At 28.4% G+C, this 12,571-nt stretch overlaps 1 protein-coding gene across 1 annotated transcript in view; it reads left to right on the top strand.

Moving 5' to 3' along the window:
• LOC100207051 (location of vulva defective 1) overlaps nucleotides 1–12,571 on the top strand; it is a 95,410-nt gene that overhangs the window by 41,713 nt on the left and 41,126 nt on the right. The window contains exons 14-16 of the mRNA XM_065804143.1: nucleotides 5,614–5,654; nucleotides 9,967–10,212; nucleotides 10,340–11,089. Coding sequence (XP_065660215.1) covers nucleotides 5,614–5,654; nucleotides 9,967–10,212; nucleotides 10,340–11,089 — 1,037 coding nt within the window. The remainder of the gene's footprint in view (nucleotides 1–5,613; nucleotides 5,655–9,966; nucleotides 10,213–10,339; nucleotides 11,090–12,571) is intronic.

Below are 12,571 nucleotides of genomic sequence, written 5' to 3'. Positions count from 1 at the left end.
TGTGGCTGAATTTTCAAATTCAGCCACGTGGCATTTCAAATTTTCAAAGTTTTTTTAATTTAGAAAAGAAATTAAATTTTTGACTAGGCTTCACAAAACCCAATTTTTAATCCAATGGAACATCTTTGGGATATATCTCGATGGGAACATCTCGACTGTCAATTGAAGGGCAAAAAGCAAACCAATAAAAATGAATAGTAAAAATTTAGTTTATTTTCAGTCAAAAAGCAAAAAGTTATGACAAAAAAACTTTTTGCATTTTATAAACTCATGCACGCTTACTGTATCAGTAAGCGTGCATGAGTTTATAAAATGCAAAAAGTTACACTTAACAATGTAATTTGCATGAGTGCAAATTACATTGTTAAGTGTTTCAGTAATAGCTCTGTATTATTGAAAATTGTGCTTAGAAGTCAAAGATGCACTTTTAATTTTCTGTAAAGTCACCAATAATGATAATGCTTGATTGATTCAAATTTTGTTTTAGTTTACCAAAGTACCGTGGTTGAGAGTCAGAAATAAAAGAATAAGTCTTCAGCTTTTCAAAGCAAGATAATATAAGTTCGATGAAAATTAGAGCATCTGCTGTCAAACTTAAAAGTGTTGCATAATTTATATTTTGCAATTGCTTGTAGTTTATCATATTCTCAAAAATCTCACACAAATATGTGGTGAGTGGTTCATTACCATGATAACCATCACACTGTGCAAGCATGCATTCTCTGTTTCCCACTGACTAAACAGTTTTTGAAAATAAATCGATATATGTTTCATCAAAATTTAATGTACTAACAATTTGGCATTTTTGTGATAAGGACTAACTAACAGTATTTATAAACTTGCACTTGACAAAATACATAGTTGTCCAAATGAAGCAAATTTTGAGTAGCTTATTTGAGGTTTTAGACTGTTTTCTTTGAATCACGCAGTTACTTTAGATTTCACAAAAGTCTTTTTTGTTATTTTTCTTCCTTTTAAATATTCACTTTGATACATTAACTTTCAACTATTTTTACCATTTAATTGATGCATGGAATCTTTTACTTTCCTTCTGAGCTTTTTCACTTACCTTTAAAGGTTTGAAGATTTTGAATGAGATTTTAGAGGAGATGTATTAGAATTTTGAAGTTGATCTCCTGTCTTATCAATTTACTTTAACTTTGTTCCTGTAAGATTCTTTCTTCTTTTGCAATCTTTTGTTTGCAAAGGTTGCAGAAATTCTTCCCAGGAGCATTATTCAAACTACTTCTAATGATGACTTGTGAATTTTTTATTGTAGCTAGAGTTTCTAAAAATAACAAAGTTAAAGTTAAAGTCAAAAAATGAATGAAAATTTAAATAATTTGTAATTTAAAAAGCTTGTCTTTGTCTTTGCATCTTTTCATAATTTTTGTTATGTTTTAAAAAAAAAAAATTTTAAAGTAATATATAATAATAAAATATTCAAGATTTACAGCTAGTTACTAGTGGTTTTCTTTGTGCGTGAATTAAATGGATCACAACAAGCAATTTTGTCACATTTTTAAATATTTTGTAGAATGTTTTTGACAAAAACTTTACAATAATGTTAATTGATAATTCAATATTATTATGCAATGTTATAATTGTTTTGTTTTTGTTCTTTAAAGTTAACATCTTGTAGACATCATATTTCTGATGTCATTAAACCAGTTGAACGCACCTAAATAAGATAAATTATTTGGTATGACTAGTAAAATGTAAGCATTTCTTCAAACAAACAAGTATGAATAATAATCCTACTAAATTTTCAGCAGAAAAATGTTTTTTAGTGTTGAAAATAATTCTTACTTTTTAAAATTCTTTCTTTAGTGAAATATTTTGCCCTTGTAGATATTGTTACTTTTATTCAAATAAAATTGAAAAAGCTGTTCTTTAAGTGAACTTTTTATAAACTTACATAAATCAAAGTTTGATTTTCGATTTATCTAAGTTTAAAGCTTTGTAATACTCAATTTTTTAAAAAACAATACACACTTGGTCAGTCTTTAAAAAAAGTTGTAATATAAAAACTTTTTTCTGTGTTTCAGTAATTAAATTAATAATTTGTTACACCTAATTGTGTAGGACTTTCTATAATATAATATTAATTTTTTAACAGTCTATAAATCAGATTTAATACTAAGTCAGATCAGTACTTTAGTCAGATCGGGTTACCTTGCTACTGGTAACATACAACCCAGAACAACTGCTTTATGTCCTGCAGCCTTGTAGCCTTTTCTATACTTTTTTCTTATCATTAGTTAGATCAGGTTATCCTGCTTCTGGTAACATGTAGACCAGTACAATCTACTTCATGTCCTGCTGCCTTGTAGGATATGCCTTTTTAGGTAAAGGCTAGGAGATGCCAACTCCGACTTAAAACACCCCCTGCCTTAGGGCTCTTGGTTGAGTAAAGGCTATTGATGGTGTCTCAATAAAAATACTCATCTTTGATTTAGGCAGATGTTAAATGCACCTGCACACGCAGATGTACTTTTAATACATTGTTTCCAGTTTAGAATGTTGAATGCTGGATCTTCTTGACTCAATGCATGGGTTTTGGATATGTTTCTATTTTTATGACTAGGCAACTCATAATATTATCTCCTAATGAGGGTACAGCTCTAAAACTCAGTCATTCACTAATATTTGTGGACTTTGAAGTAACTTCTCTTCTGTTGAGTCTTATCTGTTGCAAAGTTCACCAGATCTACTTGCTCTTTGTGAGACTAATTTGAGTTCAGCTGTCTCATCTTGTGATCTTAGTGTTGATGGTTATCTTCCTTTAATTCGTAAAGACTCCAATAGTCACATGCTTGGCCTGGGCATTTACATTCGTAAGAATTCACCTGTTTGTCGTGAAACTAGGTTTGAATCCACAGACTATTCTTTCATGTGCTTTCGTTTAGCACCACTTCACTCTATTGCCTTTCTTTTTGTTCTATATCGCTCTCCTTCATCTCAAGACAGCATTCTTTTTGATGTTATTTCTGATCATATTGACCAAGCACTCTCTCTTTATCCATCAGCTAATATTGTTGTTGTCGGTGACTTTAATGCTCACCACTCTGAATGGCTTGGCTCTAGTGTCAGTGATTCTGCAGGCATTTAAGCCCACAACTTTTGCCTTTCTCAATTCCTAACTCAAATAGTCAACTTTCCAACTTGCTTTCCAGACAACCCGAATCATTTACCTTCTCTACTCGACTTATGTCTTGTTTCTGATCCTAGTCAGTGCTCAGTTTCTCCACATTCACCCTTAGGTGCTTCTAATCACATTTTGATCTCTCTAAAACTAATATCTCATTCTTCTTCATCACCTGAATCCCCCTATTATCGAACCTCTTACAACTACAGTAAAGCTGACTGGGATTCTTTCCGTGATTTTCTTTGTGATGGCCCTTGGGTAGAAGTCTTTAGTCTTCCTGTCGACAAATGTGCTTCTTACATAACTTCGTGGAATCAGGCTGGCATGGAATCTTTTGTTTCCTCTCGACAATTCCAGGTCAAGCCTCACTCTCCTCCATGGTTTTCCTCACACTGTGCTGCTGCGATTGCTAATTAAAGCCGTTACTTCCATATTTATCAGCAAAACAATTCTCCAGAAAACAGACGTCTGTTTATTACTGTTAGAAACAATTGTAAAAAGGTTTTGTCTAACGCCAAAACCCGCTATTCTCAGGTCATGAAATCTTGTATCTCATCTCAAAAGTTAGGCTCTCGTGACTTCTGGAGAATCTTTAATAATATCAATAATAAGGGCAAATTGTTAATTCCACCTCTCTTTTATGGTTCAGACTTTGTCACCTCACCTAAAGACAAAGCGGAATTGTTTGCTAAAAACTTTTCATCAATATCATCTCTTGATTCCACTAATTGCGTTTAACCTGATATTGCCAACAAACAGGTTGATCCATTGCTTGACATTCATATCACTCCAGCATCTGTATCTAAAGTGATTTCCTGCCTAGATTCTTCTACAGCTTGTTGCCCAGACAACGTATCTGTTATTGTCTTGCAGAAGTGTTCTCCGGAGCTGTCGTCTATACTCTCAAAACTATTTAACAAGTGCTTATCAGAGTCTTATTTTCCAGCCTGCTGGAAAATGGCATCCGTTATCCCTATCTTCAAAAATTCTGGAGAGCGATCTGATTCGTCTAACTACCGTCCCATAAGTCTTCTTCCTATCATAAGCAAGGTTTTTGAATCTTTAATTAATAAACACTTAATTTCTCTTCTTGAATCTAATAACTTACTTTCTGACCATCAATATGGATTTCGATCTTCTCGTTCTTCAGCTGATTTGCTAACAGTAATAACTGATAGGTTTTATTGTGCATTAGATAAAGGTGGAGAGGTTGAGGCCATCGCTCTTGACATTTCAAAAGCTTTTGATAAAGTTTGGCATGCTGGTCTTCTCCATAAGCTTTCTTCTTATGGTGTATCCAGCAACATCTTTAAGATTACTGAATCCTTCCTTTCCAATCGTAGTATAAATGTTGTCCTCGATGGACAGCACTCTTCTTCTTATTCTGTAACTTCAGGGGTGCCTCAAAGTTCTATCCTTGCCCTATACTCTTTTTAATTTACATTAACAATCTTCTAGATATTCTCACATCTAAGGTGGCATTGTTTGCTGATTATACTACCATTTATTCTTGTTGTAATAAGAAACCAACACCCTCTGATTGCTTGGAGGGAGCATTTGAGCTTGAAAAGGATCTCACTTCTGCTACAGCATGAGGCTCACAGTGGCTTGTGAACTTCAATACAGATAAAACTCAATTTTTTTCAGCCAATTGTTATCGCAATAGTTTAGATCTTCCTATATTATGAGTCATCTACTCTTCATCTTCTAGGATTAACTCTTACTTCCAATCTTTCTTGGAAACCGTATCAAATCAGTTGCAAAATTAGCATCTGCTAAGGTTGCATCTCTTTATCGAGCTCATCACTTTCTTACTACGAATTCTATTCTCTATCTCTATAAATCTCAAATCCGGCCTTTTATGGAATACTGTTGCCATATCTGGGGCGGATCTTCTAATGATACCCTTCTCTTTTAGACAACAAGACTAAAAGAGAAAGGGTAAAGGGTAACTAAAGAGCTAGCGTCTCTTTTCCATCTACTAAAGTTCGTTCTCATGTTACTCGTCATTTATTAAAGTCTTATCTTTTTTCTGTGACTGCTCCTAAGTGCTCCAAAAACGCTTATTTGTCTAGTTTTTTTCCTCAAACATCAGCTCTCTGGAATTCGCTTCCTTCATCTTGCTTTCCTGATTCATATAATTTGCAATCCTTTAAGTCGTCCATCAATCGTTATCTTGCTCTACAATCTTCATCTTTTCTCTTTCAGTAACTTCCAACTTTAATTAGTGGCTACTTGCAGCCTTGTTGGAAGTAGAGATGTTTGAAAAAAAAAAAAAAAAAAAGCCAGTTTAAAATTTTTGAAATTTTCGGTGATTTTAATGTGGGGTTTCTTAATTTTGGTTTAAAAATTTGACCGTTTTTTTTTTTTTTTTGTTAATATTGTTTTTCTCTTTGTTACTTTTTTTTCTTTTTAACATCTTTTTTTGATTTTGTTTTAGTAAATTTTAAAATTTTAAATTTCAGGTCTTCCCATCCACCAAGCAGAAATATCAAGTCATGTTGAAGTAATATTTTTACTATTATTGTTATTATTTTTTATACTATTAATATTATTATTTCAATTACTATTTAAATTCGTGTTATTAATAAGAATAATGTTTAAGTATTCTAAAACTATCTGAAAATTAATAAAATATACTTTTAACAAAACAAATTCAAAGTGTAATACTTGTGTGAAAACAAAAAAAACTGTGATCTACTTTCCTTTTTATAATTGTATCTATTTACTATTTTTCAATTTTTTATTTAAAATTTTTTTTAATTATGAAACAAAGTTCTCGAAACAACTTGATGCATAAATAAATAAATCAAAGTTTGTTTGCAATGACATTAACAAGTTATTCTTTTATTATGTCATGTTCAATGCAATAATTCGAAACACTGCCCTTTTTTTGAGGTTTTAAGTTAAAGTTAGTCTTTTTTCTAAAACAGTTAAAAAATGAGGGAGTTTTAAAAAATGAGATGGTTTAAAACTTTAAATAGCTGTATCTTTTTAGTGTCAAAATATATTTTGATGAAACTTGAAACATCAGCGTAATAATAATTGCAATTTTCCTCTTAACAAAAATCTAATTGAAATGCGGAAAAATTCTGCTTTACTGATAAACACAAAACATAAATTTCAAATAAAAAGTTCAGACCAATGAAATGCACAAGCATTGTTTTAAATATAAAAAAAAGTTACAATGAAGATATTTTATTGTTTCAATATAAATATATCCTTTAAAATCTTCTTACAGTCACATTGAATTGTATTTAGTAACAATATGTCTTATTTCCTCACCATAATAGACATTTTTCTTGTTTACAACAAACCTTTTGAGAATCTTGTATTAGTTTTTATGAACTGGTTCAGATGTTTGATGTAACATCAATCAGAATCTTATGCCTATAAAGATAATTCTTGAGATGAAATCTGGTTATGGGAAATTTTTATCCAAGTGAAACTTTCTCAAATACATTACAGACCCTATATTTTAGAAAAGAACTTATTGTATTGTTCATTTGAAGTTTATCTTGCATCCTAAATCAAGATAATGAAATAAGGTACCTACAAGGTACATTCAAGTGTGGGTAACATAAAGATGATATTAATGAGTTGGAGGTCTAAGAGGCTAAGGTAAACTTTAATTGATTGAGTTGACGGAGTTGGAAAAGTGTTTTCAGATTATTATAATTTTTCTCTACATTTCAAACTTTGCTTTGTATGATCATTTTACTCACCTCAGTGTATTTCTGGTTCCTTTATTTAAAATATTTAGAGATCCCTGTCCTTCATCAATACTAATTCATATACTAGCATAGATTGTCGGTACAATTAACAATATCTTTTTCAAAAAGTTATTTTGTTTTTAATTATTAATTTTTATTGTTGTTTTTTGTGAATTTTAAAAGTTTCCCATTGTCACTTGTCATAAGGTTGTTCTCTTTTCAACAAATACTATCATTGTCTCTGCTTAAAGGAGCTATCATCTCTAGTTCCATCAATCAAAACATATTCTTGCTTGACTCGTCATTCAGCAAAGTTGCATCTTTTAACTTATCTTGTTTTTTCTATGCACTTCAACCCTTTGGAACTTTTTCCCATCTACTTGTTTTCCTGGCTCATACAACCTAAAACCTTTCAAATAGGTCAACTTGTTATTCTTTAGAGTTTTTTTTAGAGATTTTTTTGTGATGAATTTCCAAAATCAACATCAACATCGATTTCCAAAATGACATTGTCATACAATTGCCATTATTCATTTGAAACCATTGTCACGAAAGGTACATTTATTACGTTGTATTTCCAACGCTTTCCTAACTTTCCTGTAATAACTATTCATTTTTATTTTTAAAGTATTGAAGCTTTTCTAGTAAAAAATTTCTTGGATATTTTCAGCTAAAGCTGAATTTTCTTCTTTATCTTGTTGTGCACTTGTTTGATGTTGACATATATGCAACAATATCTTTAACCTTATTTCACCAATTTAACATTTCCCACAAGAGCACTCTAATTTATAAACACAGAGACATAAATTAATTGGCAGTGTATTAATGTTTTTGGATCTAAATAGATTTTGAAGATTTTTTTGAGATTTAAACACCAGTATGTATCCTGTTTTTTTAAGACTTTTCTTAATTTAGGACTCCAGGGATCCAGCGTAAAGACACAACATTTTTGGGATGTAAAAAAATGTTGCTTTTTCATGAGATCTTTTTTGTTACTGTTGCTTTCTTTCATAGATTTAACTAGTTTTTCCAGATCTTTTCTTTCACAGCCTTTTTCTAATAATTTAACGCGATAGTGGTGTAGTGGTAGAGCGCTCACTTCATAAGCAAGAGGTTCCGAGTTCAATCCCACCACATCCCTGGTAGTACCTCGCTCAACTTGTTTCTCCACGCAGTGGCTTTATTCATCAAGGTTTGTGTTTTGGAGTTATAGAGTTGAGAGAGTGTTATAACCACAATTAAGTAGCCTCCTCATCTGTAGTAACCTTCTCAGCCTTGGGGAGGTGAATTTAAAAAATATTATTATTGATAAGAAATGATAACTCATAATCAATATTATTAACTTTACACAAGTGTAAGGTTCTATGGACAAAACTAATAAAGACACTATTGATAATTTTAATGTTAAGGCATGAGTTTGGTTTAAATTAAATGTTTGTGATTGCATTTCTCTTTTTTTTTTGATATATATATATATACATATAAATATATATATATATAAATATATATATATATATATATATATATATATATATATATATATATATATATAATATATATATATATATATATATATATATATATATATATATATATATATATATATATATATATATATATATATATATATATATATATATATATATATATATATATATATATATATATATATATATATATATATATATATATATATATATATATATATATATATATATATATATATTAAAAGTTGAGCATGTGGCAAAAAATTAAAATTACTTTTTCTCTTAAAAACTTAAAAAATAGAAAAAAAATAAATTTTAGTTTTAAAATTTACTTATTTTAAATGTCCTTGGTAGGCATTAAACAGTTTTTGAGGGTGTCGATGTATCTTTTAGTCCATTCGACTGATATATAACATGTGTAGACTTAGGCCATTGTATGTAATGCAGCCCCAATTACCAACTGCTCCAGCTTCATTTTGCAGAATGTCTGTTGTTTGAGACCCTGAATTTCTTCCTGAATTTTTTGTGTTTTTTACACATGCATACAGCCGAATTTTAATAGAATAAAATAGTAATTTGTGTTTTAATGACATATAAAAGCATTCGGTTTCAAAAATTTGTTTTTAATTTTACTTGTTCTGGCTATTCTATAAATAAAATTATTATCAGCGATACATGTCTTTCTTGGGCGCTCAGAATGCTTTTTGTCAGCAGTACAACCAGTTTCATTAAACTTAGCAATAGATTTACTTTTACATTAAGGTGAAACACACTTTAAAATTCGAGAGGTTTCGATATTAGTGACCTCCCATATTAAGGTCAATAACATGCTGTTTGATTTCTTGGCTTATTGTTTTTTTCTTACTGGAAATTTTTGGACTTTTATTATCATTATTCTAGAATTAAGCAAGAATGATGAATTAATATAAAATGAATTTTTAAAATAAAACATTATTTTTAATTTATTTTCATAACATTTCATTAAAAGGGAAAGTTTAATTTATTATGATGAGACTTTTTCCGCAATGAATTTATAAAAGCTCTCCTTGAAAGCTTTAAGGAATTTTATAAAATTTTAAGCTTATATAAATTTATTTATAAATTTATTATTATATAGCTTTTATAAATTTATTTAAAAGCTAAACTTATAAGCAGCTTTTTTTAAAGCATAAAATACCGGTTAATGTATGTACTTATAAAAATAAATGTACCTAAACAAATTTTTTTTAATTTTTTGTCTTATTTTATCAAGCTTTGTTTAGTTATATATATGTATATATATATATATATATATATATATATATATATATATATATATATATATATATATATATATATGTATGTATATATATATATATATATATATATTTATATATATATGTATGTATATATATATATATATTTATATTTATATTTATATATATATTTATATATATATATATATATATATATATATATATATATATATATATGTATGTATATATATTTACATAAATATGTATACATATATACATACAATCATATATATACATTAAATTATTTATTTAACATTAAAGTAGCAGTAATAAATTCAAAAAATATACATCCTGTATAATTAAAATAGATACTGTTGATATAGGGAAATATGGCATTAGAGTTGTTGAAATCTTTGGATAACCATCTCTTAGCAGCACAATTTTACAAAGTACCAGGGGAAAATGCAACTCTAGGTGAAACAAATCGGTTTAAATTTATGCTAAGAAAAGAGTTTGCAACTGAGTTAAGCAACACATCATTTGGTTCTACTGATGATGGCGGTTTTACTCTTCCCGATTTTCAAGATATGTTTAATGTGTCCATGAAAAACCCACTGATCTTAGCTAATGTAAATTTGAATTTCAAATTTATAAAATTATCAAAATTGTCAAATAAAATTAAAGCCATGTAAATTTGAAATTGTTTGCAATGTATTTTTGTTTTTAAAATTTTATTTACCCTCTATTGTCTTTTAGAATGTTAGAATGAAAGATCTTGTTTACACATTGGACACAAATCGGTCCCAAAACATTCTTTCTGAAACTCAAAGTCTTTCCTTTGCTGGTTTTGATGGTTTATTAATTAAAGTACAAAATACCTCAAAACCAATCAACATAACCATTAAAAATATTCCTGAAAAAATGAATGGGAGAAATATATCTTTATCAATACCTAATGATGTATTCCAAGTAAGTCTACCAATAGCATCACGTTGTAACATGCTTCTAAAGATAGTGTTTAAAAATGATCCAAATAATTTAACAAATCTTATTGTTTACATTCAATATGGAAAAATTGCATCAAAGCTTGATTATGATATTATGCTGAATATTTCTGCTAGACATGGTGTTGTCATGACAAAAAATACTTTTGCAGCAACAAGCAACATTAGTTTCACTCCTAAAAATATGAATAGTAATATGAGTGAGAAAAGTGAAAGCTTTTCTGGAACTTTTGAAAGAAATCAAGATGCTCGTCTTCTTGATGATGGTTCTCTATTATTGTGGAACTTCGTGTACTCAACCTATGCATTTACTAATAAACGTGAGTTGAATTTCTTATTTTCATATGCTGGTCCAATGCCTGCTAAAAATCATGTTGAGAATCCATACACTTATGATGAGGCAGAGTCATTAGGATCATTTGACTATGAAATGTTATCGTTTTGTACTGATTGTAATTATTGGAATGAGGATGAAAAGAAGTGGATGTCTGATGGGTGTGAGGTAAGCGTTTTACTTAATGTTTTGTTGAAAAAGTTTGTATCATTTTATTTGAAAGCATTTTTAAAATATGAAAATTTTAAAAAGCAAAGCTCTAAAATTTTTGTTTCAAAATGGGTCACTAAGTATAAAAACACTTTTAGAAAATGTGGTTTCCAATTTTTCTGTTAATAAATATTTTAAATATTTAACAACTTCTATTAAACTACTTGACTCAAACTTGAATAAATTCTTTACCTTTTAATGTGTAAAATATGTGTGTGTAAAAATGTGCTGTTTTATACCAGTTGTGCATACTTGAATGTAATTATTGGAATGAAGATGAATAAAAGTGGATCCTCGGTAGTATAGTGGTAAGTATCCCCGCCTGTCACGCGGCAGACCGGGGTTTGATTCTCTGCTAAGGAGTAGTACTCTTTATATGCGGTAGTGGTAGAGCGCTCGCTTCATAAGCGAGAGGTTCCAAGTTTGATCCCCACCATGTCCCTGGTAGTACCACGCTCAACTTGTTTCTCTGTGCAGCGGCCTTGTTCGTCAAGGTTCCTGTTTTGGAGTTATAGAGTTGAGAGAGGGCTATAACCACAATTAAGTAGCCTCCTTGTCTGTAGTGGCCTTCTGGGCCTTGGGGAGGTGAATTAACAAAAAAAAAAAAAACTTAAATATATATAAGCGTTTTTTTACTGCTTATACATACATACATATATATATATATATATGTATATATATATATATATATATATATATATATATATATATATATATATATATATATATATATATATATATATATATATATGTATATATATATATATATATATATATATATATATATATACATATATATATATATATATATATATATATATATATATATATATGAGTGTGTATATATATATATATATATATATATATATATATATATATATATGTATATATATAAATATATATGTATATATAAATATATATATATATAAATATATGTATATATATATATGTATATATATATTTATATATATATATATATATATATATATATATATATATATATATATATATATATATGTATGTATATATATACAACCATGCATTGTCATATGGTTGCTCTCTTTTTGACAAATACTATCAAGTGATGCCATGAGAACAAATTTTTGCTGGACAACCACCAGTCAAAAGAAAAGATTTTTTTAATGCCTTTTTTTCCTGTACAGAATCAATTTTCCATGAGAAAAAATCAGACTTTTTACTTGTTGATTGCATTCAGCATGAAACTTATAGTTGTAAAAAATATGTAGTTTTATTTATAAAAAATATATAAATATAGCTCTGTTTTAACTAAATTACGTATATAATATGTATATATAAATATATAAGTATATATAAATATATACGTATATATAAAATACGTATATATATATATATATATATATATAAATATATATATATATATATATATATATATATATATATATATATATATATATATAT

This window comes from Hydra vulgaris, chromosome 08 (assembly GCF_038396675.1).
Source record: "Hydra vulgaris chromosome 08, alternate assembly HydraT2T_AEP".
Classification (NCBI taxonomy): domain Eukaryota; kingdom Metazoa; phylum Cnidaria; class Hydrozoa; order Anthoathecata; family Hydridae; genus Hydra; species Hydra vulgaris.
The sequence above is the reverse complement of the archived record's forward strand: the minus strand, read 5'-3'. Positions and strand labels throughout refer to the sequence as shown.